Here is a 25,635-nt window from a genome sequence, read left to right as displayed (position 1 = left end):
TTGTTTCACATCTGCTATAAGCTTGACCTCGAAAGAAAAGAAGGAATTCCTCAGAGATTAACATTAGCGGTCTCAAGGATCTGTCTGTGGTACAGCTGTTTGCCTACTAATAGTATTAGCTGACAGTGGCTAGCCAAGCTCAAATAAGCCCTGTTTATACCTCCCGTTAACAAGTGCCCTTTGTCCAGATATTGACCTAATCTTGTCTGTTTACACTTATAAGATATGATCACAATCAGATCATAATGCCTCTTTTAATCATTACATGTCCAGAATGTGGACCACATTGGGACAAAGGCTGCTTTTTAGAATGTAAATTCTAAATTATGACGACTTGCCTGTGTTACAGGCAAGTAAAGCGATTTGACCACATGTAAATCATACAACTCCTTACTTATACAGACAAATCACTGACTACAGAGACAACTCATGATCCACAGACACAGAAGAGTTCATCTCTGATGGAGGAGCTGTTTTCAGCCTATAAGGCTAAATGTAATTGCACTTAATGTTGGATTAGGGAGGCCAAAATGACGGCAAAATGTTGGTCAGGAAATCAAATGTTGTGCATTTAGTGAGCACAAGGTGCGAAATAATGAGTGTCTTGTGAGATCACCGCCCATATTTATTCAATGTGTCATTTCTACTCAGAATTACAAAATTGTGACTGTTCTCTCTGGCTTGTTTATTTTTATGCCATATACCTTTAAACAATTTGGGCATTGCCATTATGTGTGTTAAAGACTTCATTATTTCTGTAAGGAGCTACAGGCACATAATGGCCTTTTAGCACAAAAGAAAGTGAAATCTTAACTCCAGCACACCTAATGTCATCCTGCTAAAAAAATATACAGTCAAGTGAAATATTTGTCATGATGTCATTTATTGTTACTGTAATTAAGTTGAAAAGTGATGTTTGATTTAGGAAAAATGTATTTGAATAAAGTTTTTTGCTGATAGATTTTGGCATATCCCATCTGTTAAACATTTGGAACTAAACTCAATATACATGTCTGACAGTCAAACAGTGTCTTTTTGCTGTGTAGTCCAGTGTAAAATAGCAAAGTATAAGTCTTTGCAATGGCTAAGAATGTGTAATTGAATTTGCCATAAAAAAATAAAAAAAAAAAAAGATTAAAAGGCATTAAAGAATATTGGAATATATTTTCCAACAGTATCTGAAGCAGACATGACCCAAAATGTGCTTCTAAAGCACTGGGTTTATACCGAGTCATGCAGAACTAATTTAGATTAAAAACACTGCAGCACGTTAACCCCTTAAACCAGTATAGATGATTCACAGTCCACATGTCAACTGTGTTATCTGTGTTGGTTGTTTGGATGTGAATGGGCTCGCAGAGTAGAGAGAGTCCATTGCTGAGCTGGATTTGAGTTTCACATCCTCTTGTGGCCCAGGGGGGTCCTGTAGTCTCCACCGCAGGCTCAGCTGCACTTGTATTTGTGTAGCATTGCTGCTTCAGCAAGAAAATGCTCTCTTTCTTCCCGCACGGTAAACACACATCGTCTCTCGCTGTCTGTGCTCTTGGCTTGTGAGCATCTGATGACTGCCCGAGAAACTACCAAAAGGCCCATTCTTGAGTGAAAAACCTGTTTCCCAGTAAGTGTGCTGAATTTGCCTAGTTGGAATGCTTTTAACTCAGTCTTTGAGTTCTTGCTCGGTCATGATGGGGACCTCTGCAGACAATGGCTGGGAAAAGAAAGGCCTGGGTTTGCCGCTGGGTCTGTGACCTGCAAGTGCTTTTACCTTGTCGAAGTGTTTTTCCAAGGGAAAGGCTTTCTCCTCTAGCGACCCGTGATGTCGGTGCCCTATTTCCACCAGCCGTCAGGTGATTCGTGAAAATGGGTCTCACCTTGTCCTGCGGAAATGCTACAAGAAGAAGTAGAACAGAGCGGGGACACCAGCTCAATGCCAGCGGAGTCATCGCATAGCCGAATATGTTTCTAATGAGGGATTCTGTATCGCTGGATGTCATTTATGATGCTGTACATGTATTATTTGTATGTGAATAGTCACTTGAAATTCACCATGGACATCTTTTAATGTAGAATATTCCAAAATATCAGAAGGGGGTTTTGTGGTTGGGAGAGGGACCGGTTTGGGGTTACTGTGAGTAAAACCTGGTCCCGATGGGCTATTGGGTAATCCTTACACAAAATAATTTCCACTTCCAGAAAAAAGGAATTGTCCTCTATCTTTTAACAGTATGACTCTGTTTGCTGAAGATTTATTGACGGAGCCTTGTCTTCCTTTTGCACTAGAGAGCCAAGCCTATGAAACTACTCAGATGCCATAGAAGTTGCTTTTAATTTGATGCACGTCCTCAGCTTTAATCCCAAACACATTTCTTCTGGGAAGTTTTGGCTCGAGTCGTGGACATAGTTTTCATGTCTGCAGTGAAGAGAATCTCTTGTAACTTTATGAAGTGGTAAAGGATTCTACTATAAACTTACTTGAAGGGGGGTTGTGAAACAAGGCGAGGCATCCATGTTGCATTCATCTCCATGAGGAATGTCGTTACTCTTCTAAATGTTCACAAGGATGTTCTATAGTGCGTACAACTGTGGTGGCCGACCCTCCCCATGGAAAGCTGCTCTCTTGCAGGATTCTGTTACGTTATTACCTCAGATCTTTGTAAATTAAGTTTCATTTGGATGAATAATGTATTCTTTTTTAGTTCCAGTTTTTGCGTTACAAGGGGTTTTCATATACAGCTGACTCAACGGGAGATGTACCACCCACATTCATTTTCAATGAGGGCCGTCAGGGTAATGTACGTGGGACTGTGGGTAGAAGCTCTGCTCTACTGTGGGTCAACTTGAAGGCTGCCATTGGGTTGATCGACCCCGCGATGCAAAGCTTATAGTTTGGCCTGTGGTGAGTGTGTTCTTTGTTGGCATGTCACTTCTTGCTTCTGGGGTGCAGTGAAACGATAATGGATCAGGCCATAGGTTTGGATAGCTATCAATTATAAATTCAGTCTTTAATATGACTTGAATTTTTTACGATTAGTTCTTAGGCTGATGAAAGCAATATAGTTTAAGGAGACTCTCATGCTTGCCCCCAATCCAGTGCTTTTTTAGCATTAGTAATACTGTACATGTAGGAGTCACATACCTCTATCTTTATCAGGCAGAAAGAGAGAGGAAAAAACAAGTTATTGCAGTTTGTATTTTATTTTAATGTATCTGGTAGCTGTTTGATTTAATCTGATCAGATGAGCAATTACATTACTGGGAGTTGGCTTTTCCCTTTTATCTCTGTCTCACACAAGCTGCCATCATAAATTGCCTTTGGAAGTTATTCAGACCCCTTCATTTTCTCCACATTTTGTTACGTTATAGGCCTCATTTATGTATTTTTTTTCTTCAGTCAATCTACACAAACATGTTTATAGTCATTTGTACAAATTGTTCCAAAGAATCTGCTCTCTGGATCAGGATCAGGTTTTCCTCAAGGACCTTTCTGTGAAGATCACTGCTCTGAGATTTTCATGATCCAGGTGCTGTCCAGGAGATTTAGGAGGCTTGTCAGTTGCATTAGGACAGGAAGCCTCTAACTGTCCAGGAGGGCACTTGTGTTTGATACTTCAAGACCTCACACCAGTACTCAGTATTAGAAGGGAAAAGACGGCTACTCTGATTTAGAATGTCCCCCAAAATTACATGTTATTCCAAAGCTGCTGAGACAGGGACATTCATCTGAACGCCACTGTCTCACAGCACCTTTTTAAACCAGAAAGACGCTTTTTCTATGTATTTTTGGGCTATACACTTGTTTCGACCTGGGTCCAAACGTTCTCTGGTTAGAGGAAATGCACTGTATGGGGGGGGTACACAGATTTACACTGCCCAGCTTGGCTAATGGAAAATCCCCCCCTCCATCCCAACCCCTCCGTCCCCAGCACCTTTACTGGAGGTACATCTGTAGCAGATGATGGTTGACTCGGCTCCCCTCAGTAAATGGAATCAAGGTCCTTTACATAACTGCGACTTAATTAACATTGTTAGCGTCATTGTTTAGTTGTAGTTGATTTCCCTGGGGCCTTTAATGTCCTTGTTTGTTTTTCAGCGTCAACACATAGTTGCAGGTTCATGCTGTTGACCAGATTGGGTGTTTTTTTTTTCTTCTTCATCTCTGGTTTTGATAATGACAATAATAGAGATGTGAATACCCCAATATTTCACAGTTTCTCTTCAGATGTTCAGGGATCTGCAAGTCCAGTCGCTAATGTTCTGATGTCCCTCCCTTTGTGACTGTAGCATGGGCGTGAGCCACGACAACGACCACAAGTTGTGTGCAGACGGTCTTCATATCATGTCAGGCGAGTGGGTCAAAGGTCAGAACCTGGGCGACGTTTCCTGGTCCGACTGTAGCCGCGACGACGTGGAGAAGTTCCTCCGGTAAACCACTCTCCGAAGTCACGTTGTGTAACCCTATTGATTTCTGTCAGATTGTCCATCCCATAGGTTTTCTAATAATGTTTATATATTTATTTATCTCATCAAGGTCATCATCATGTCATCCATTTGCACAATCAACTGGAAGACCTTTTCCTGCGTGCATTCTGCAACCCCCCTCGCCCCCCCACCCACCCACCCCCGGCCAACTGTATGCATGCAATGCATGTTGAATGACTTGTTTACAACATCAGCATTTGCCATATGACTCATGCTGTGCAGGAATGAGCGGTTGAACGAGACAGCAGAAAGTTATGGACAGTTAGTTGCAGTGGTGAGGAACAGGCAGTACAGTTCAAGAATGCGCATTGCATTGTCCTATTGAACTACATGTCAAAGGAAGGGCCAACTGACCCTATAGACAGGGGCAAAGAAGTAAGGCGGGGACGGGGGGTCATGACCCCCCCAATATTACAGAAAGGTCAATGTGACCCCCCCTGGAAAAGAGTGAAAATCCTGGGATCCATTGAACCCCCCCCCCCCCCCCCCCCCCCGCCAATATACAACACAAACCTCCCCCTGTTGCCTATTGATCATCACTATAGAGTATTGATCCTAATGGGGGGGGGGGGGGGGCAGTTTGCCTGTAGCACTTCTTTCCCGGCTCGTTGGAGCCCGGCTTAATGTGAGCCCTCCCTCTGTGTGTGTGTTTCCCAGGTCCAAGGCCAGCAGCTGCCTCCTCCAGACCGACCCCCTGAGCCTGAACTCTGTGATCCTGCCGGTCAGACTCCCTGGGATGACATACACGGCGGACGAACAGTGTCAGATCCTCTTTGGGGCTGCCGCCTCCCACTGCCAGAGCATGCAGGTGAGGGGAACCTTGGCACCAGCCTGGTCCAAGCGGAGACACTGACCTTCGACCCCATGTCCGTCGTAAGAAACAGAATGCGACCAGCAGGTCTCGCTCTCTCTGAGAGAATATCCACTTGGTTGCGATAGCCGCTTCAGCTGTAATGGATAAGGATGGAGACTTGGGATTCGTATGAACTCTCCCACTAGTACCTCTGAGTGAATCGTTAATCCCGCCATAAATCACCAGTGTTCATTTACAAACGGACAGCAGATACAAAAATAAAGAAACAACCAAAGATTTAATGGATGTCCCCGATGCCGAGCCATGTCTTGATAAGAAGCCGGATCTGTCTCGACGGCAGACCCGTTTGGACCCCAGGGATTCGGAAATCTCGTAAAATCAAGCCATTAATTATGCTGTGTTATCTGGCGCCACGGCAACCGCGGTGTTTCCGAACCAAACACCCCACCCCTCTCCAATGCCGATTCTTTTCCAAGCTGAGGGAAGGATGACGTCATTGCTGACTCCACCCCCAGACTTAGAGGTTGTATTCAAAGACTGTCTTTATGTTTTGTTGCAGGCTCGTTGTTCTTTATGAAGAATGCCGCTAGGTGTTGTTTTTACTGTTGTCAAGTGCTGGTGGAAAAAACAATTGTGTTGAGGAAAACAAGAGGTCAGTGTGTTGTGATTTTGTCTTTGATTGCAAGTGCAAGTAAGCGAGGTGACCACTTTGGTTAGCTTGGGGAGAGGGGTGGCTTAAAGGAAAGCCTGGAAGTGATTAGAGTTACCTCTCCAACAGGAGGCCCCTTGTGAAATGCCTTGGTGCATGTGACCTCTTAAACCGTGTGAACCCTACAAACTTTGCTTTATGTGTTTGCGTGAAATGACAAGGGTATGTCACTAAGTGGCAGTGAAAGGAACTTCAAAGGGGTTTGGGGTTTCACAGGGGCAGTGTGTGGGGTAACATCAATGGACAAGCCATGCCAGGAAAAAAGTTAAGACCTTTGTTGTTATCATTGTGTTGACTGCTAATATCTGTTCTGGTGAAAAGCTTCTGTTTTGCCAATATTAATTAATTGAAGAGGTCAATCAGAGCAGCTAACTAGAAGTCATGCAGGCCATTCTGAATGAGGTGAATGATAATATTGACCACACTGAAGTACAGTGCGGAGAACAAGTATTTCATACACTGCCGATTTTGCAGGTTTTCCTGCTTACAAAGCATGTAGAAGTCTGTAATTTTTATCATAGGTACTCTTCAACTGTGAAAAGTGACAAAAATCCAGAAAATCACATTGTATGATTTTTAAATAATTAATTTACATTTTATTGCATGACATAAGTATTTGATCACCTACCAACCAGTAAGAATTCCGGCTCTCACAGACCTGTTAGTTTTTCTTTAAGAAGCCTTCCTGTTCTCCACTCATTACCTGTATTAACTGTACGTGTTTGAACTCGTTACCTGTATAAAAGACACCTGTCCACACACTCAAACAGACTCCAACCTCTCCACAAGAGGTTTAGTTTGTTTTACACTATTTCTTTTGTTTGGCATCGCACTGCTTTTTTAGTGTACACTGGGTTTGAGCTAGAAACAGTTACTGGACTGATGCAGAAATCTGCTGGGGTCGGACGGTACTGAGCTGATATTTCTGTCGCTTGGCAGACAGTTTACTTAGTAATATTAAGTACATCCTTTCGATCAGTGGTGTTCCAGGCCTCAGGACCCAAACAACGGCTGTTTTTTCATTTCTGATGTGACATGAAGTGTAGTCTGACACCTGAGGTTGGTGGAGTTGGCGATGCGTCCTTGTGGAGATGTAGCAGCAGTCAGTGCCACGACTGAGACAGGGCCAAGCGTGTTTGTATGATTTTGTCATTTTACAATAAGAAATACGCACTTCCTTTTTGTCCGTCGTTTTTTCTGGACAGGCACAGCTATTCAGTGTCCCTGTCCATTTACCAGATGTGTGTGTGTGTGTGTGTGTGTCAGTATGTGATGTGCTCAGGCTTGTGGTGCCGGGTGGACGGCGAGAAGGACTGTAAGACCAAATTGGACCCGCCCATGGACGGCACAGAATGTGACACAGGAAAGGTGGGTGGAACCAGAACCATCAGTCCATTATGGTCCATTTACTGTACAGTAAAATTACGGTAAAACTGGAGTGTTAATGTTAGCGTAATGTAATGTAACTAAATGTCTAGAATGAGTCAGTTCACCCACCAGTCTAGAGATGTGGCTCTGTGCAGAACATGCTATGGACTGTCTGTCATTGGTAAAAACTGAACGGTTTTCCGGACTTACAAAACTAAATATGCATTCCAAATGTCTCCTTTTCCTCTTGGCCCATATTCCCTATAAACTGTATTCCCTATAGACAGTATTACTTATAGACCTTATTCCCTATAGATCATATTCTTTATAGACCGTATTCCTTATGTTGTAGACCATATTCCTTATAGCCCCTATTGCTTTTAGACCCTGTTCGCTATAGACCATATTCCCTATAGACTGTATTCCTTATAGACCCTATGCCATATAGACCATATTCCCTATAGACCATATTCCTTATACTGTAGGCCCTATTCCTTATAGGCCCTATTCCTTATAGACATTATTTCTCATGGCCCTGATTCTTTGTGGCCTCTATTCATTACAGACTGTATTTATTATGGTCCCTATTCCCTACAGACCCAATAATTCTCTTCCTAGTCTTTGTAGAACGCTATTTGAGATGCAGGCTGGATCAGGTTTAGGGATCTACTATGAGAGGGGTTTTGTTTTGTTAGACCGAGAACAAATTCACTCAATAAACTAAATGAATAACTTGGCTCTCGTCACTGCCACATCATGCAGCTTTTCGGACAATAAATCCAGAACTGTTTCCCAAGTTCTAACTTGCACCCTTCCTATCTTCAAGGGTGCAGCACGAATTAAACCCTGGTCCCTAAGTAGTGGACTACTTTTCACCAGAACCTTATGGGACCTGGGGTCACAAGTAGTGCAGTAGTTAGTGAACAGGATGCTTTCCATGGCTCACCCATTGTTCTTACACGTTTATTGAATCCATGTCACCTTGAAATGGCCCAGTCCACACTGTGCAGGTCACATGTGCAACACACTAAGAACTTCCCCATGTACCAGCCTCGCACGTATGAAATCATCTTTTCCACACTGAGTCCAAGCAAGGCGCCCGAAATTGAGAGAGAGAGAGAGACACGGCGTGAAAGAGAGACGGAGACAGAGAGAAAGAGAGCTAAAGAGAATGCGCGACAGAGCGAGCGACAGAGACGAGAGAAAGGGAGGAATTGTAAACAGCGAGATGTTGACCGGCCTGCAGGGCCCAGCTGTGGTAGCTCACGGTAAAACCCTTGGCTCCACTTCAGACCGTCGCCCGTCTCGTCGTGTCTCTAGGCTGACAGGCCACATGACGCAGAGCGCCGCACAGAGCGCTGGCGTCGTAAACTCGGCTAGCCGTGGGTTAGGGCCTGGGCAAGCTCACGAAGTCACGCCGCCAGGAGTGTGTTCTGGGGTCACCGCGGTGGAGTGATAGTGTAGAGAGGTACTGGAGGGAGTCTACTGAGGCTTGGCCCATTGGACGCACCACTTACTGTTGGCGTCGGCCCTCTAATAGATTCTAGCATGTTCTTTGCGTAGAAATGTGATTTGGTTGTTCACCAATGTGTACATTGGAGACAGTGTTTTGTTTTTGTTTGTAAGTGTTTGAGTCAGGCCGGCGAAATCTGAACACCTCGACGGAGTGTGAAAAGACACTTTGAGGGTGGCGCGTAAACTATTTCCAATCCCTTCAGGTTTGTTCGGCCATGTCGACTGTATATGTGACGAGTTCAAATGAAGGAGTTCCATTCTGTTAACAGAGGTGTCTGTAAAGTTGACAAACACAACCCAGACCGAGGGAGATTGCCAGTGTTGAATCAGACCTCAAGTCCCCTGTTTACATAGCTCAATGCATCAGCTGCTACATAATCAACAGCAGGTCAGTGTCAGGGCTGAGTTCACATGTTACACTACGAGCTCTGCCTGGTTGTCTAATACAGGGTTTAGGAGTGTTTGAGCTGACAGCAGATACTCGGTTGGTTTACAGTGGTTCAGCCGTGGGCTTTGATGACATCATTGTGTGTGTGTGTGTGTGCATGGGTGTGCGTGTTTTTGTGTGTGTGTGTGTGTATTTATTAATGATACTTTTGAAAATCAAATACAGTATCCAAGCAATGGAGGGTTACAAACTTTTCGATATTCCACCTGAGTAAAAAGGATATTTTAATGGTATGGGTATCTTTCTTCCTCAGCACTGTGTTGTCCTATCTGAACGGTCCACATATTCCTAACAGTCTTATTAATAAGGAACAGAGTCTTAACATAGACTGCAGAAAGGAAGGAAATCCCGTTCTGTTCCGAGTCATCTTTTTTTCTCCAGTCTCTCTTTCTGAACCGCTGATCAAATCAGTTGACCCATAGTTTCAGTAACTCTATGTTATGGGTTTATGGATTTAGGTTTAGGGTTGGGTAAAGACATTAGAGGAAGTGTTCTTGGGTCCCCACAGCTAAAGTAAAACCTAGAATGTGTGTCTGTGTGTTGTCCTGACGCAGTGGTGTCGTGCTGGGGAGTGTGTGAGCAGGACCGTGACAGTAGAGCCAGCCATGGGGGAGTGGAGTACCTGGGGATCCTGGGGAGCCTGCAGTCGAACCTGCAGCACGGGCATCAGCGGACGCCAGCGCAAGTGTGAGAGTCTCAGGTACTTTACACTGTAACAAGTGTGAGAGTCTCAGGTACTTTACACTGTAACAAGTGTGAGAGTCTCAGGTACTTTACACTGTAACAAGTGTGAGAGTCTCAGGTACTTTACACTGTAACAAGTGTGAGAGTCTCAGGTACTTTACACTGTAACAAGTGTGAGAGTCTCAGGTACTTTACACTGTAACAAGTGTGACAGTCTCAGGTACTTTACACTGTAACAAGTGTGAGAGTCTCAGGTACTTTACACTGTAACAAGTGTGACAGTCTCAGGTACTTTACACTGTAACAAGTGTGAGAGTCTCAGGTACTTTACACTGTAACAAGTGTGACAGTCTCAGGTACTTTACACTGTAACGAGTGTGAGAGTATCAGGTACTTTACACTGTAACAAGTGTGACAGTCTCAGGTACTTTACACTGTAACAAGTGTGGCAGTCTCAGGTACTTTACACTGTAACAAGTGTGACAGTTTCAAGTACTTTACACTGTAACAAGTGTGAGAGTCTCAGGTACTTTACACTGTAACAAGTGTGACAGTCTCAGGTACTTTACACTGTAACGAGTGTGAGAGTATCAGGTACTTTACACTGTAACAAGTGTGACAGTCTCAGGTACTTTACACTGTAACAAGTGTGGCAGTCTCAGGTACTTTACACTGTAACAAGTGTGACAGTTTCAAGTACTTTACACTGTAACAAGTGTGACAGTCTCAGGTACTTTACACTGTAACAAGTGTGACAGTCTCAGGTACTTTACACTGTCACAAGTGTCAGTTATAATTCAAAGTCCCAGGTGACAGTTGGAGTTCATAGTCCCATGTGTAATTCGTTCAAAACAAAATGACGTAACAACAGCCAATGGATTTCAAAATCACCAACCACCTGAGGGGCTGGATTGAAATTCACACCAAAAATCTTAGTAAACAATTGAAATTGCAGGCTGTTCCAACTTGTTTGAATTTCATCACAGCCACTCATAATGTGACTCAGTAGTGTGTGTGGCCCCCACGTGCCACACACACTATGCACTCCTGACAACGTCTGGGCATTCTCCTGATGAGACGGTGGATGGTGTCCTGCGGGATCTTCACCCAGACCTGGATCAGGGCATCAGTGAGCTCCTGGACAGTCTGTGGCGCTACTAGTCGGTACCGATAAATAACCTCCCAGAAGTGCTCACCGCCCAACCGGCCATGCTGGATGATGTTGCAGGCAGCATAACGTTCACCACGGCGTCTCCAGACTCTTTCATGTCTGTGACGTGCTCAGTGTGAACCTGCTCTCATCGGTGAAGAGAACCTGCTAATTTTGATTCTCCCTGGCGAATGCCAGTCGAGCTGCATGGTGTTGGGCTGTGAGCACAGGTCCCACTAGAAGACGTTGGGCACTCATTCCACCCTCATGGAATCTGTTTGTGACAGTTTGGTCAGAAACAAGCACACCAGTAGCCCGCTGGAGTTCATTTTGTAGGGCTCTGGCAGTGCTCCTCCTGTTCCTCCTTGCACAAAGGAAGATACAGTGGGGAGAACAAGTATTTGATACACTGCCGATTGTGCAGGTTTTCCTACTTACAAAGCATGTAGAGGTCTGTACACTTCAACTGTGAGAGCCAAAATCTAAAACAAAAATCCAGAAAATGACATTGTATGATTTTTTTATAATTAATTTGCATTAATTTACATTTGCAAGTATTTGATCACCTACCAACCAGTAAGAATTACGGCACTCACAGACCTGTTAGTTTTTCTTTAAGAAGCCCTCCTGTTCTCCACTCATTACCTGTATTAACTGCACCTGTTTGAATTCGTTACCTGTATAAAAGACACCTGTCCACACACTCAATCAAACAGACTCCAACCTCTCCACAATGGCCAAGACCAGAGAGCTGTGCAAGGACACCTGCACAAGGCTGGGATGGGCTACAGGACAATAGGCAAGCAGCTTGGTGAGAAGGCACCAAATGGTGGCGCAATTATTAGAAAATGGAAGAAGTTCAAGATGACGGTCAATCTCCCTCAGTCTGGGGCTCCATGCAAGATCTCACCTCATGGGGCATATCAATGATCATGAGGAAGGTGAGGGACCAGCCCAGAACTACACGGCAGGACCTGGTCAATGACCTGAAGAGAGCTGGGACCACAGTCTCAAAGAAAACCATTAGTTACACACTATGCCGTCATGGATTAAAATCCTGCAGCGCACGCAAGGTCCCCCTGCTCAAGCCAGCGCATGTCCAGGCCCGTCTGAAGTTTGCCAATGACCATCTGGATGATCCAGAGGAGGAATGGGAGAAGGTCTGATAAGACAAAAAAATAGCTTTTTGGTCTATACTCCACTCGCCGTGTTTGGAGGAAGAGGAAGGATGAGTACAACCCCAAGAACATCATTCAATCAATCAATCAAAATGTATTTATAAAGCGCTTTTTACAACAGCAGTTGTCACAAAGTGCTTTACAGAGACACCCGGCCTTAAACCCCAAGGAGCAAACAACAGTAGTGTTGAATTCCAACCGTGAAGCATGGAGGTGGAAACATCATTCTTTGGGGATGCTTTTCTGCAAAGGGAACAGGACGACTGCACCGTATTGAGGGGAGGATGGACGGGGCCATGTATTGTGAGATCTTGGCCAACAACCTCCTTCCCTCAGTAAGAGCATTGAAGATGGGTCATGGCTGGGTCTTCCAGCATGACAACTACCCGAAACACACAGCCAGGGCAACTAAGGAGTGACTCTGTAAGAAGCATCTCAAGGTCCTGGAGTGGCCTAGCCAGTCTCCAGACCTGAACCCAATTGAAAATCTTTGGAGGGAGCTGAAAGTCTGTATTGCCCAGCCCCGAAACCTGAAGGATCTGGAGAGTAAGGATGAGTGGACCAAACTGCTGCAGTGTGTGCAAACCTGGTCAAGAACTACAGGAACCGTATGATCTCTGTAATTGCAAACAAAGGTTTCTGTACCAAATATTAAGTTCTGCTTTTCTGATGTATCAAATACTTATGTCATGCAATAAAATGCAAATTAATTACTTAAAATACATACAATGTGATTTTCTGGATTTTTGTTTTAGATTCTGTCACTCACAGTTGAAGAGTACCTATGATAAAAATGACAGACTTCTACATGCTTTGTTAGTGGGAAAACCTGCAAAATCGGCAGTGTATCAAATACCTGTTCTTCCCACTGTACCTGTCCTGCTGCTGGGTTGATGCCCTTCTACGGCCCTGTCCAGCTCTCCTCGTGTAACGACCCGTCTCCTGGTATGTCCTCCATGCTTTTGAGACTGTACTGGGAGACACAGCAAACCTTCTTACGACGGCACATGGATGTGCCTTCCTGGAGGAGATGGACTACCTGTGCAACCTGAATGGGCTGCAGGACACTAGCAAAACACAAAACTAGAGAAGAAATCAGTTAGGAACGATAAAGAGAGAGCAGTTGTCTGTGGCTATCACCTGCAAAACCATTCCCTATTTGGGGGTTGTCTTGGTGTTGCCTCTCCAGGGCGCCTGTTGTCACTTTTGTTTGCACTAAAACAGGTGACATTTATTCACAACCGCTTATGCTTCCTAACTGGACAGATTGATATCCCTGAAGTTTAATTGACTTGGTTTTATACTGTGATGATTACGTGTTCCTTACATTTTGTGTTGTTAACTGTAATAGTCAGTTATAATTAACTTAACAATTGCAAGTCGTAGTTCACTTCTAAGTATCAGTTCTAGTTCACTGTAACAACTGTCAGTTATAGTTCACTGTAACAACTGTCAGTTCTAGTTCACTGTAACAACTGTCAGTTATAGTTCACTGTAACAACTGTCAGTTATAGTTCACTGTAACTACTTTTAGTTCTGGTTCACTGTAACAATTGTGAATTCTAGTTCAGTGTAACTACTGTCAGTTATAGTTCACTGTAACTACTGTCAGTTATAGTTCACTGTAACAACTGTCAGTTATAGTTCACTGTAACAACTGTCAGTTATAGTTCACTGTAACTACTTTTAGTTCTGGTTCACTGTAACAATTGTGAATTCTAGTTCACTGTAACAACTGTCAGTTATAGTTCACTGCAACAACTGTCAGTTATAGTTCACTGTAACAACTGTCAGTTATAGTTCACTGTAACAACTCTCAGTTATACTTATAATAAGTGTAAGTTTTTTAGAACTGCAGGTACTTCACATGGTAATGAATAGATCTACAACAGGTACTCCATAGCTTATGTCTAAATTCTGTACATTTGTTTTGTATTGTCTTTTTTGGTGCAGTGGGAAAAGCCAGGATTGTATGGGCCCCCGAATGCAGTACAGGCTGTGCCAGAACCCACCCTGCCCTGAGGGGATTCCCAGCTTCAGAGATCAGCAGTGTCAGACCTTCAACCGCCCGTCTTTACACTGGCACTCCATCATGGATGATGGTAAATATCATGTGTAAAACAAATTCAACATTTAACCAGTTTTTACGTTTGAACCTACTCTGTGTACCTGTGTGTGTGTGTTCGTTTGAGTCCCACATTAGTGTTAGCCCCAGGCTATAGTAAGTGAACCTAGATTCTGTGCAGAATGACAAACGCAGGTTCTCGAGTGGCTCTGCTTCAGATGACATCACTGCACAGACACTTGGCCTGCTGGAGCACAAAGCTCCTTTCATCGGGCAAGGGGTCTCTCTACCCTCCATTCCGGTCCTTCAACCAATCTCTATTTCACTCTATTCAGCTCTTCGTCTGTCCTTTTCTATCACACCATCATGGTCTTTCTTGGAACTCATCTTGCTATTTCTTTCTAACACTCTCTCTACTCTCTCTCAGTCCATCCATTCTCGATCATTCCATCCATCTATCGTTTTACTCTGTAACTCGAGCTATCTTTCTTAATGTAGTTTTTAAAGTATTTTTCCATTTTCTCTTTTTCTGTCCTTTTCTTCCTTTTCCATTGGTTTCTGTCTCTTTCTCTCTATCTTCCTCACTGTCCTTCGCTGATTTGATTGGTTGTTATAGATGGGAACTGTAGCAAAATCCTACACTTCTAATGAAGCTATGAAACCACAAACATAGCCTGTAATGTATGGACTTTTTGTAATAATCAAGTGCATTTGTAATAATTTACTTAGTTATTGATTTGAATATGTCGTGCATATGCAAGACTTTCACTCTCATATTCCTCCACATAGGAAAGTAAACCTCAAGCCTGAATGTTAGTGGCATACTATTGCCAATCTACTGGACATAGTTACACCAGAACAAATGTTCTAAATAGGAATCGCGTTCTACTGGAGATAAACCCGGAAGCCGGCGCTCAGGTCAAGGCCTGACATATTGCATAAATCGGTCTAAACCTGTCAGCCTCAAGTGTGCACGATTAAGTGTTCAAAGATAGGGACTGAATTTTTATAATCTCGGCATTGCCACTGTGAGAGATTAAGGCACCAAGGAAACGTGGCCTGACCTTTCTGCCGGGATCGCAATTAGTGACCAATTAGTTACCGGCCAGAAAAATCTGAAGGCGGGCAGCGATTTAGACATATTGCTGGCGTAAACATTTTGACGGGTGACGAGATAAGGACGCAGGAGAGACACTGCCGGGTTTATGAGGAAAACAGCTGGCCTTTCTCCACTGGTGTTCTGCTTAAAACGTTATTCTTTTTTACTTCTAAAGGGGCAATCTGTGGTTTGAAAAGGAACAGCAAAAAAGTAGCGGTTTCATTTTGGCGTCACCGTTTAGAAATGGCAAAACGGTTCATTCATCGTCTCCCTATTCCAGGGGCACTGAAGGTATCGGGACAGTTGGCTTGCCAGGTGTTTCTGATTGGTCAGTCGCTCCGTCAAATCAATTTGTGCCGGCATGAGAGATCCACTCTCTCGGAGGTAGACGCGTCATTCGGCGCCAGAGTTTTCACCAGCGGAATTGCAGAGGCTGGACGGTGAGGTGAAGAGCACCGATTAGCTTCGGAAACAGGATGGCCCGGTTACAACTTTCATAAGAGCTTGCAGTGTTCTGGATAAGGGTACTGTAAACAGATGAGACAATGATTAACGTCAACCAGAGTGATGGCAAGAGGAAAGTGTGGAGAACAAATGGTTCTCAGCACAGCACTTCATTGGTGAAACACGGCAGACGGGCTGTATTGGGTTTGGCGTTCATGGCCGCCGCTGGAACCGGGTCACTGCTGATGTAACCGCTGACGACAGCATAATTAACTCTGAAGAGTACTGAAACATCTTCCTCGCCGACGTACAAGCCAGTGAATCCAAACTCACTGGACGCCACTTCATCACACGGCAAGACAATTACCTCAAACACACCTCCATGGCAACCAGGGTGTTTTTCGGGGTCAGAAAGTGGAAAGGCTCGTGACTGGCCAAATCAACCTCCAGATTTAAACTCCAATTGAACGTGGCTAAGGCCAAAAAGACCTCGGCACAAACAACAACTGTTGACGGCTGCAGTACAGCTCTTGCGCCGCCTTGCCAGGGATGAAACCCAGCGTCTTTTGGGGTTCAGTGGGTTGCAGACTTCAGGCAGTTATTGCATGCAAAAGTTATGCAACCAAATACTAAATGTAAGCGCTTAAGTACACAAATCTGTCCCAGTACTTCTGGTACAGGGACTGTGTAATTGTTTTTATTGTAAAACCAATGTTTAGAGAAATACCCTGAAAACACGCTGAGAATCTCTGCTTTTCCAAACTTTCGTAATTGTTTCAAATTTAAAAGTTTGTAGTACCGAGTCAAAAGAAGAAGAATGTGTTCTCTGTCCCAGTGATTAGGGTTAGGGGTTTAATGTGTGTGTTTGATGTGATCCGGGTTTAATGTGTGTGTTTAACGTGATCCGGGTTTAATGTGTGTGTTTAACGTGATCCGGGTTTAATGTGTGTGTTTGATGTGATCCGGGTTTAATGTGTGTGTTTGATGTGATCCGGGTTTAATGTGTGTGTTTAACGTGATCCGGGTTTAATGTGTGTGTTTGATGTGATCCGGGTTTAATGTGTGTGTTTAACGAGATCCGGGTTTAATGTGTGTGTTTAACGTGATCCGGGTTTAATGTGTGTGTTTAACGTGATCCGGGTTTAATGTGTGTGTTTGATGTGATCCGGGTTTAATGTGTGTGTTTAACGAGATCCGGGTTTAATGTGTGTGTTTGATGTGATCCGGGTTTAATGTGTGTGTTTGATGTGATCCGGGTTTAACGTGTGTGTTTGATGTGATCCGGGTTTAATGTGTGTGTTTAACGTGATCCGGGTTTAATGTGTGTGTTTGATGTGATCTTGGTTTAATGTGTGTGTTTAACGTGATCCGGGTTTAACCTGTGTGTAGCTGGTTTTCATGAAGGTCGTGGCCGGATAATGGAGTGGTCATGATGACACAGCAACGTGACATTATCATTAATGTGGAAAAGGACACTAGGGCCACGACGGGGTCGTGTAGGGGTCATGTGTAATTTTACTGTGTTCACTTGGTGTTAGGGTTGAAAGCCAGAGGGACACACTTGTGGCGTTGCTGTCATCACTTCACCTGATTTCATGCCAGTATCCGACCAGTAGTTCCTCATGTAGGGGTCATGGTGCCGTTTGGGATGGAGACAGCTGACAGCCTCCTGTCTGGTCCCGTGTCTCTGCTGTGCAGGTGGTGGTCTGCATTGGTGACCCCCAGGGCTCCAGTCAGGAGGGAATGCTGGGTGTTGACTGATAGCTCCTTGTCTTCTCTCCCCTCTTCCACTCCGCCCCCGCCCTCTCCTCTGCCCTGACCCATCTCTTCCTCCTCTACCCACTCTTCTATCCTTCCTCTCTCCTTTCTCTCCTGCCCTCTGCTTTTCCCCTCTTCTCCTTCTCCACACTCAACTCTAATTTCTCTTCTTTCTATCTTCATTCTCCCCTCTCTTCCCCCTCACCCGTTTCTTCTCTCACTTTACTCCCTTGTCCCCGTGCCTCCCCGCCCCCCCTCCTTCCATGCCTCTTTTGTTCTCCCATCTCTCTCTTCCCTCCCCCCCCTTCCCTCCCCCTCTCTCTCTTCCCTCCCTCCCCCTCTCTCTTCTCTAGAGAGGCCTTGTACTTTATTTTGTTCCTCCACAGAAAAAGAGCAGCCCCGCCTCCTGGCTGAGAAAGTTCTGGATGGGACATCTTGCGGTCCTCATGAGTCAGGCATCTGTGCCAACGGGACATGTCAGGTAACCCTTTTGCAGGAAACTGCCCCTTGGAGCTTTGCATTTGCCGATAGAAGGTTGGGATTGGTGTCTGTACCTGGGCGAGGGTAGGACGTATCATGGCATCAGTCATGTCATGTGACGACAGGTAGTCCAGTCATGTGACATAGATAGGTTCCAGTCTGTTCTACAGCCCATTATTTGGTGGAGTTCGCCTTCTGGAAATTAAGCTGTGGTTGGTCGGTTAATGACACAAAAACCCAAATGTATTTTCCAGCCTCTTCCATACAAATACTTTCTTTAATACTGGGGGAAGAAATTAGCTTTCCTTTCCATGTATCCTTCTAAACAAAGTCTTCAACGTCAAGGTCAGCACGAAAGAAGAGGCTTTCACCTGAAACACAACCCGTGTCCAATTGGACGTTTTGGAATTGTCCCTCGCCAACGTAACCTTCTAATGTGTCATAAATCACCAGGCTGTTCTGCTTTCAAAATTGCACCCTATTTACTATTTAGCACACTATTTCTCACGCGGCTCCATAGGGCTGTGTTAAACACTAGTGCACTATGAAGCCGATAGGGTGTAGTTTGGTATGCAAGCTCATTGTTATGGGCCGACCCCCATGACCACACTCCATTATGTTTACCGGCCTCCCAGGAGCAGAAGAACGTGCCTTTAGCCGACAGATGATCGCTCCTTCGTCCAGACCCATTTTCTCTTGCAGAAAACAGCCCAATGTTGGAAAAAGACTCTGAAATATTTCAGAAAACACAGGGATGAATACCAGGAATGATTTCCCGCTATCTGTGTGAGAGCTAGAGAGAGAGAGAGAGAGAGAAAGAGAGAGAGAGAGAGACAAACTACTGGCATTGTTAGTATGTTTCCACGCTCCCAGAGCAGGTTGGGTTCCAAACCCCGACACACACCCATAATCCTCTCTGACACATGGACGGCCCCATCTGTGAACTTTTGGCCCCGGACCAATGGAATCTGTTCTCCAGCTACATATTTTGCATAGTACTGTCTTCTCACCTGCATCGGGTTAGTGAAAGACCAGCTCAACTATGTTTTTTTTGGTAGCACTTCATGTTACAGTGGATTCTATTATTAGGTAGTATTACTCACCTAAAAAGACATAAAAAACTGGTTGTAATGACATGGTATGTCTACGGAATAATAGGTCCCATAAAGGCTTTCAAATTTTCAAATTCGGTAAACTACAGTATAGTCAGGTCACAAGCGGTGCCTTCTCCAAATTTTCCACTGACCTTGGAAAAACGACATGTCGGAGATGTTTAACAGTGTCTGGAGTGTTTCAAGATATAATCTAGCAGCAGATTCCTCGCAGACTGTAGCAAAACCTTTTGCAGTGAAAAAAAAAGCTTTTTGGCAAAATATTTTTTCTTATTTGACAGAAACAGGTAGGTCCATCTCTGTACTGGTCCATTCGGTTCCTTATTTCTCTTCTGGCTAAAATGTGTGCAGATAATAAGTTACGTACAAAACACACACACAGACAGGTTGCCTAGTTGTTAGAGCTCTGAGATTGTAATCGAAAGGTTGAATATTTGAATCACGAGCTCGCAAGGTGAAAAATCTTCTGATGTGCCTTGGGCAACGCACTTAAGTGTTAATTGCTGCCGGCTCATTGTTGATGATGTTGATGATGGCAGTGATCCCAGTCTCCAAAAGGTGCCTCAGAGAGTGTTGAGAAATGCGTAAAACACATTTCCAATCCACACATTTGTTCATCTGAAAAAGGAAGAGCACCAGTATGTACAGATCAAAACTATTATTAATAATTTTTGTTGCTTGTCTACCCAATACAGCTGTGATTTCCCCTTCTGGGCTAAATAAGCCCCTTGGCTCAAAGTCTTTTATTGTGAAAATATATGTCAGATCTAGTCTAAGATTACTATAGCATGTAGACACGATGAAGGTTAAGTTTGAGTTTAAAAGGGGAACGTACAGCTGAGTTTTGATAAATGTTTCTGCCTCTGCCAATCGTGCCCAAGTTGCTTTGAGCGGAAATCCAACGGTGGTCAGGAAAAGAAAAGTTTCCCGGGAAACCACTCGTCGTCCCGCGGGGTCAGAACTATTCCAGTCATGATGTTATGTATTATCCATGATCTGAACATGAGTCTGTCTCTGCGGTTGTCCAGAAGGTGGGCTGTGACAGCGTCCTGGGCTCCACGTCGCGGGAGGACCACTGCGGTTTGTGCAATGGCAACGGCCGATCCTGTCGGGTGGTCAAGGGAGATTTCAACCGCACCATCGGAGCAGGTAACCTAACAGCCCCCGTCTGTAAGAAACGGACGTCCAGATGGACGGGATTTGGGGATTTTGGGGACAGATCATCTTCATCTGTGTTCCCAGATCAGGGGAAAGTAAAACGCCACCCGAGCGGCTGTTTTGTGCGTTTCCCCCAGATAATGGCTGCTCGTTTGACCCGGTTACTCACAGCAGAATTTTTGTTTATTTTAATTTTGACCCGAGTTGGGTACCTGTGTGTGCCATATATTACTCAGAAACATTTTGCAATTACACTGTTGTTGCCAATGAAAGACAAAAACAGCCCAAGATAACCGAGGAAAACGAGGAAGGATTACTGCCCTTTTTTTAACTTCAGGTCCAATTATTCCAGTACAACATTACTCAGCAAACACACGGTTAAAAAGTAATGTCATGGTATTAATCCAAACGGATGTGTCTCTGAGCTCCCTGTTCTTTTTAAGTTTGGTTCTTCATTGCTTGCGGAACAATTTTCTGCTCCAAAAAAAGCAACCTGCCTCTTCAGTGACCCTAAATGAAGCCCTAAGCTCCAGTGGAAAGGGCTCACTAATCAACCTCTTTGAGTACCACTTCAAAGCCGGTTCAGATAGCACAGCCGCAGCGTCGACATCCTCATGACGACAGCTCAGCCGCTGTGCGGAAACCGCGTCTTCTACCTTGATCGGATCTCATCCCGTCTTAAAAGAGCACCGAGGCCATGAGGTCCTTGTAAAGCCCCCCCGGTAGCCACGCTAGGCCAACCGTTACCGTCGGTTGACTGGGAGACCTCACACAGACAGATCCTGTCGCGGCCTGTGATCCCCAGTGTGGGCAGGCTGACTCACACGCTAACAGTAGGCTACCAACCCTAGCGCCCTCTGTCAAAACCACCGTCTCTGTTCAGGTCACTGGTCTGCGTGCTACACATACACATGATTAAAGGGCTAGCTGGTTCTAGCTCAGGCATGAACACAGTGTAATGAACCCAGGGATCATACGGTTACACCTCCCCACTTACCTCTTCTTACTTCTCTGACTCTACACCTCTACCTCTCTTTGTCGCTTCATCTACCTCTCTGTCTCCCGCCTCTTACCTCTTTCTCTAACTCACTCTGTCTACCGCTTTCTCTCGACCTCTTTCTAACCCTCGCTCCACCTCACTCTGAGTACCTGTCTTTCTTTCTGTCTACCTTGCTTTCTTTCTGTCTACCTCTCTCAACCTCTCTACCTCACTCTGTGTACCTGTCATCCTGTCTACCTCACTTTCTTTCTGTCTACCTCACTTTCTTTCTGTCTACCTCACTTTCTTTCTGTCTACCTCACTTTCTTTCTGTCTACCTCACTTTCTTTCTGTCTTCCTCTCCTATTTTCTGTCTTCCTCTCTTGGTTTCTCTCTTTTTCTCTCTCCCCTCAGGCTATGTGGAAGCAGTGGTCATTCCCAAAGGGGCCAGAAGAATCAGAGTGGTAGAGGAAAAGCCTGCGCAGAGTTACCTGGGTAAGATATGTTCAGCTGTATCTGCCTGATACACTAGAAAAGCATGCTCTTAAATCTAGAAGTAGGGGAGACTAAACATTGTGAGTCCAACAGAGTCCAACAGGCGGGCCGGTGTGTTTTGGACTTGTAACCAAGTCGGATCAACTGTGTAAAATTATATATCTAATTCTTTGAACATAGTGACTGTATTACTGTAGCTTGGTCCCATAGTGTCTATAAAATAGACACTCATGGTCCAAATTAAATCAGGTGTGCCAGTTTGACACCTCTGCTCAGCAGAAATGTTCCCTCAACTGTAAAATTTGTGAAACACAAAACATCACTTGCTCTCTTTTTTTCTGGCCACTTATCCAATTTAAAGGGATAGTTTACCCAAATTACAAAATGATACGTTGGTGCCCTTGACCTGTAAGCAGTCTATGGGCAAACTATGACAGGAATAAATGTTTTGGTTTAGTTTCCCGGGCATTGTTTCTAAATACTTGCATTAGGATTTCTGGCACAAATCCAGAAATGTCCAGAGAGCTACAGTACTGTGCTCTTAACCCTCTTGGCCCGTTCAGGTCACTACACTTAGCTCCTCCAGCTCCTTCAGATCCAGATCACCCCGCTCTGGGCCCCACTCCCTCCTCCAGCTCATCCGTGTCCGTCATCATTCACGTGCCCAAACCACTTTCCTCAGATCAGCGCTTTAGCCTGCTTTAGGGAGCATTGAAGTATCTCTGTCCGAGCCCCACACATCCCCTCTCCTCTCGTGTGCCTCTCTCTCAGATCTATCTCACTCAGAGCCAGGGCCATAGTGAAAGGTGGATATGATTCAGGGGGCCCATGGCTTGGCAGGACCCACTGACCGTAATAATATCAATGTCGTCTATAAGGGAGGGGGCCCCAGCATGTATCTTTTCAGGGGGCCCAGGATTCCAGGCACCGGCCCTGCTCAGAGCCCTAGTAAAGCAAGACAACCAGGCCCTCTCTCCCTCCTATGGAGCTCTGGTGTAGTCAGTCGACCAGGCCCTCTCTCCCTCCTATGGAGCTCTGGTGTAGCAAGACAACCAGGCCCTCTCTCCCTCCTATGGAGCTCTGGTGTAGCCAGTCGACCAGGCCCTCTCTCTCTCCTATGGAGCTCTGGTGTAGCCAGTCGACCAGGCCCTCTCTCCCTCCTATGGAGCTCTGGTGTAGCCAGTCGACCAGGCCCTCTCTCCCTCCTATGGAGCTCTGGTGTAGCCAGTCGACCAGGCCCTCTCTCCCTCCTATGGAGCTCTGGTGTAGCCAGTCGACCAGGCCCTCTCTCCCTCCTATGGAGCTCTGGTGTAGCCAGTCGACCAGGCCCTCTCTCCCTCCTATGGAGCTCTGGCGTATTGTCCCTCTGTGTGGCACTCTATGGGACTGTATGTGTCAGCCGGCCAGCCTGGTATTGGGGAATTAGCTGGGCCGCGTCTCAAATGGCACCCTATTCTAAGAGCAAGGGGATGGGAGTGAGTTTGGGATTGGTCCTGACGTGGGCCTTTCATGTGGCTGGATGGGGAACCACGGGGTGGCATTCCCGTCAGCCCCACCCAGGGACCTCTGGAGGGTGTGTGGTTTAACCTCTCTGTTTTCCCTGAATCCGAGCCGCCACCATTCACTCGCTGCTCTCTCCGTTCGGCAGGCCCCCCCCCCCAGAATGCCGATCTGCTAAGGTGATGCAGAACGAGTTCAAACGCACGTAGAGGGCGCAGCGATAACATCAGACAAGAGTTTACTGTTGGGCTTCTGGCAGTAGGACTAGTTCAGTGGGAACATGGTGTGTCCAGGTGTGTGTGTGTGTCCAGGTGTGTGTCCATGTGTGTGTGTGTATTGTGTGTATATCTCAGAGAATTTGGGCTAGCTGCTGGGATGCTAAAGTGCAAGTTCCCCACACAGTGGACGCAGACAAGCCTGATGGTAAGACATCAGAACTAAGTGTAAACCCTCCAGGGATGTATCTTCAGGTCAAACCCCTGTCATGGAAGCGCACAGTGTCGACAGCGTGCGTGGAAGCGGGACACTGGACGCCCCGGCCGTCGGTTGAAATGTAGCGCGCCATACTAGGGATTGTCCCGGCTAGAGACATGGCGTCTGTGAACTCATGTTTACCTTCCGCAGCACTTAAAGACACAAGCAAGCAGTCCATCAACAGTGACTGGAAGATTGACCACCCGGGCGCCTTCCGCCTGGCGGGGACCACGGTCCACTATGTCCGGAGAGGATTGTGGGAGAAAATGTCCGCCAAGGGCCCCACCACCTCGCCGCTGCATCTAATGGTGAATAGCAGGTTTACACACACTCGCGCACACACACACACACACACGTGCATACACACTCTGACGTGTACCGTGTCTCATGGGTTCAAATGCCATTTGAAATCTTAATGGCAGACTTATTAGTTGATTCAGTTACCAAAGGCGCCCCCTCGGTGTGGCTCATTTGAAATTATTTGAAATGTTATTTGAACCCAGGTTTGTTCCAATGCGTTTACATGGAAACGCGAACAACATTCTGTCATGTTTGTAGTCACATCCCCTAGTCCCAAAGAGCTACTGAAGGAATGCAGGCGTTCGTTCCTGCCCAGCACTAAAACACCAAATCCGACTAATCAAGTCCGTTATTCAAAGAGTTTTTGTTGTTGCGACGCTCGAAGGAAATCCTGCTCATGTGGTAGTTCTGTTCTGTCATCCTTATTGTTGCACTTACACAGTAATGACAGCTGAACCAGGAAATAGTGATCCAACAGTATCTAAGGGAATAACATGCAGTGTCTTCCTGTGCCTCCGCTGTTGGTCCCAGCAGCACCATACATCCACGGGTAAAAGAGCGTGTCCCGAATGTCAGTTCAGGTTGTTGGTTGGCCTCTGACCACCTTGGCAACCACAGGGCAGTGATTGAGCCTGTGATGGGCAATGTTATTAGCTGGCTTCGGCTACCGACAGCTCTGTCATGGCTCGGATTAGTTGTAATTTTAATGGGATTAGCCTCCTGTCAAGGCCAGCAGTGCTACTAATGAGATTAGGCTAATAGGGCGGTGGCCTGAGAGCACGGGGGCCGGTCAAGCGGGGAAAATGCACGATGAGGAGTCGAGCCTCCAAACAGCGGTCTCATGCGGTAATAAACATTGATCTAATCTCAGGATAACAGTAGTTTGTGGGCAGCAATGTGAGATCGAATCAGGCGCTGTGGTTTTGGAAAGTGAAGCTGGAAAGTGCCTCTTCGGGAAACAACTTTGTGTTACCACATTATTTTACTGTGCTTTAGTTACTTTACGTTTACCTTGCAGTTCATTGCACTCACCCGGTCTGATCTAAACCAGTACTAAAGGGCTAAAACAATCCTTGCAGAATTGTACTTGACACCCGGATTTTAGTATAATTATTTAATTTATCTGGAATATAACTGGGGCAGGTTCTAGACATAAGCGGTCACTTAGGACCCCCGACCGCTGAGGGGCCCGACCGCTGAGGGGCCCGACCGCTGAGGGGCCCGACCGCAGAGGGGCCCGACCGCTGAGGAGCCCATGGCAGTTTGGACCTTACAATGCAGAGCATTTAGACTGACGCTGTTCAAACGTTGATTGAGCTGTATCAGGCTATTCCAAAGGACTCCTGGAAAGTTTATGAACATACACTGTTAGGGGAGGGTCCCTTCTGCACCATTCCAGCGATGTGTCCCGAGCTCTCTCTTTGCA

The 25,635-nt window shown here is 45.6% G+C and overlaps 1 protein-coding gene across 3 annotated transcripts in view; it reads left to right on the top strand.

Moving 5' to 3' along the window:
* The window catches only part of LOC105024012 (A disintegrin and metalloproteinase with thrombospondin motifs 19), a 61,665-nt gene that overhangs the window by 18,534 nt on the left and 17,496 nt on the right, over positions 1 to 25,635 (top strand). For 2 of the 3 annotated variants that reach the window (XM_029117171.2, XM_034290226.1), the window contains 9 exons: positions 4,282 to 4,422; positions 5,137 to 5,287; positions 7,269 to 7,370; positions 9,888 to 10,033; positions 14,299 to 14,447; positions 18,065 to 18,192; positions 20,332 to 20,452; positions 21,855 to 21,935; positions 24,060 to 24,217. In XM_029117171.2, coding sequence (XP_028973004.2) covers positions 4,282 to 4,422; positions 5,137 to 5,287; positions 7,269 to 7,370; positions 9,888 to 10,033; positions 14,299 to 14,447; positions 18,065 to 18,192; positions 20,332 to 20,452; positions 21,855 to 21,935; positions 24,060 to 24,217 — 1,177 coding nt within the window. The remainder of the gene's footprint in view (positions 1 to 4,281; positions 4,423 to 5,136; positions 5,288 to 7,268; positions 7,371 to 9,887; positions 10,034 to 14,298; positions 14,448 to 18,064; positions 18,193 to 20,331; positions 20,453 to 21,854; positions 21,936 to 24,059; positions 24,218 to 25,635) is intronic. The other variant, XM_034290227.1, reaches the window with a different exon arrangement.

Source organism: Esox lucius, chromosome 23, assembly GCF_011004845.1.
Source record: "Esox lucius isolate fEsoLuc1 chromosome 23, fEsoLuc1.pri, whole genome shotgun sequence".
Taxonomy (NCBI): domain Eukaryota; kingdom Metazoa; phylum Chordata; class Actinopteri; order Esociformes; family Esocidae; genus Esox; species Esox lucius.
Note: the sequence above shows the minus strand (reverse complement) of the source record. Positions and strands in the feature narration are given on the sequence as shown.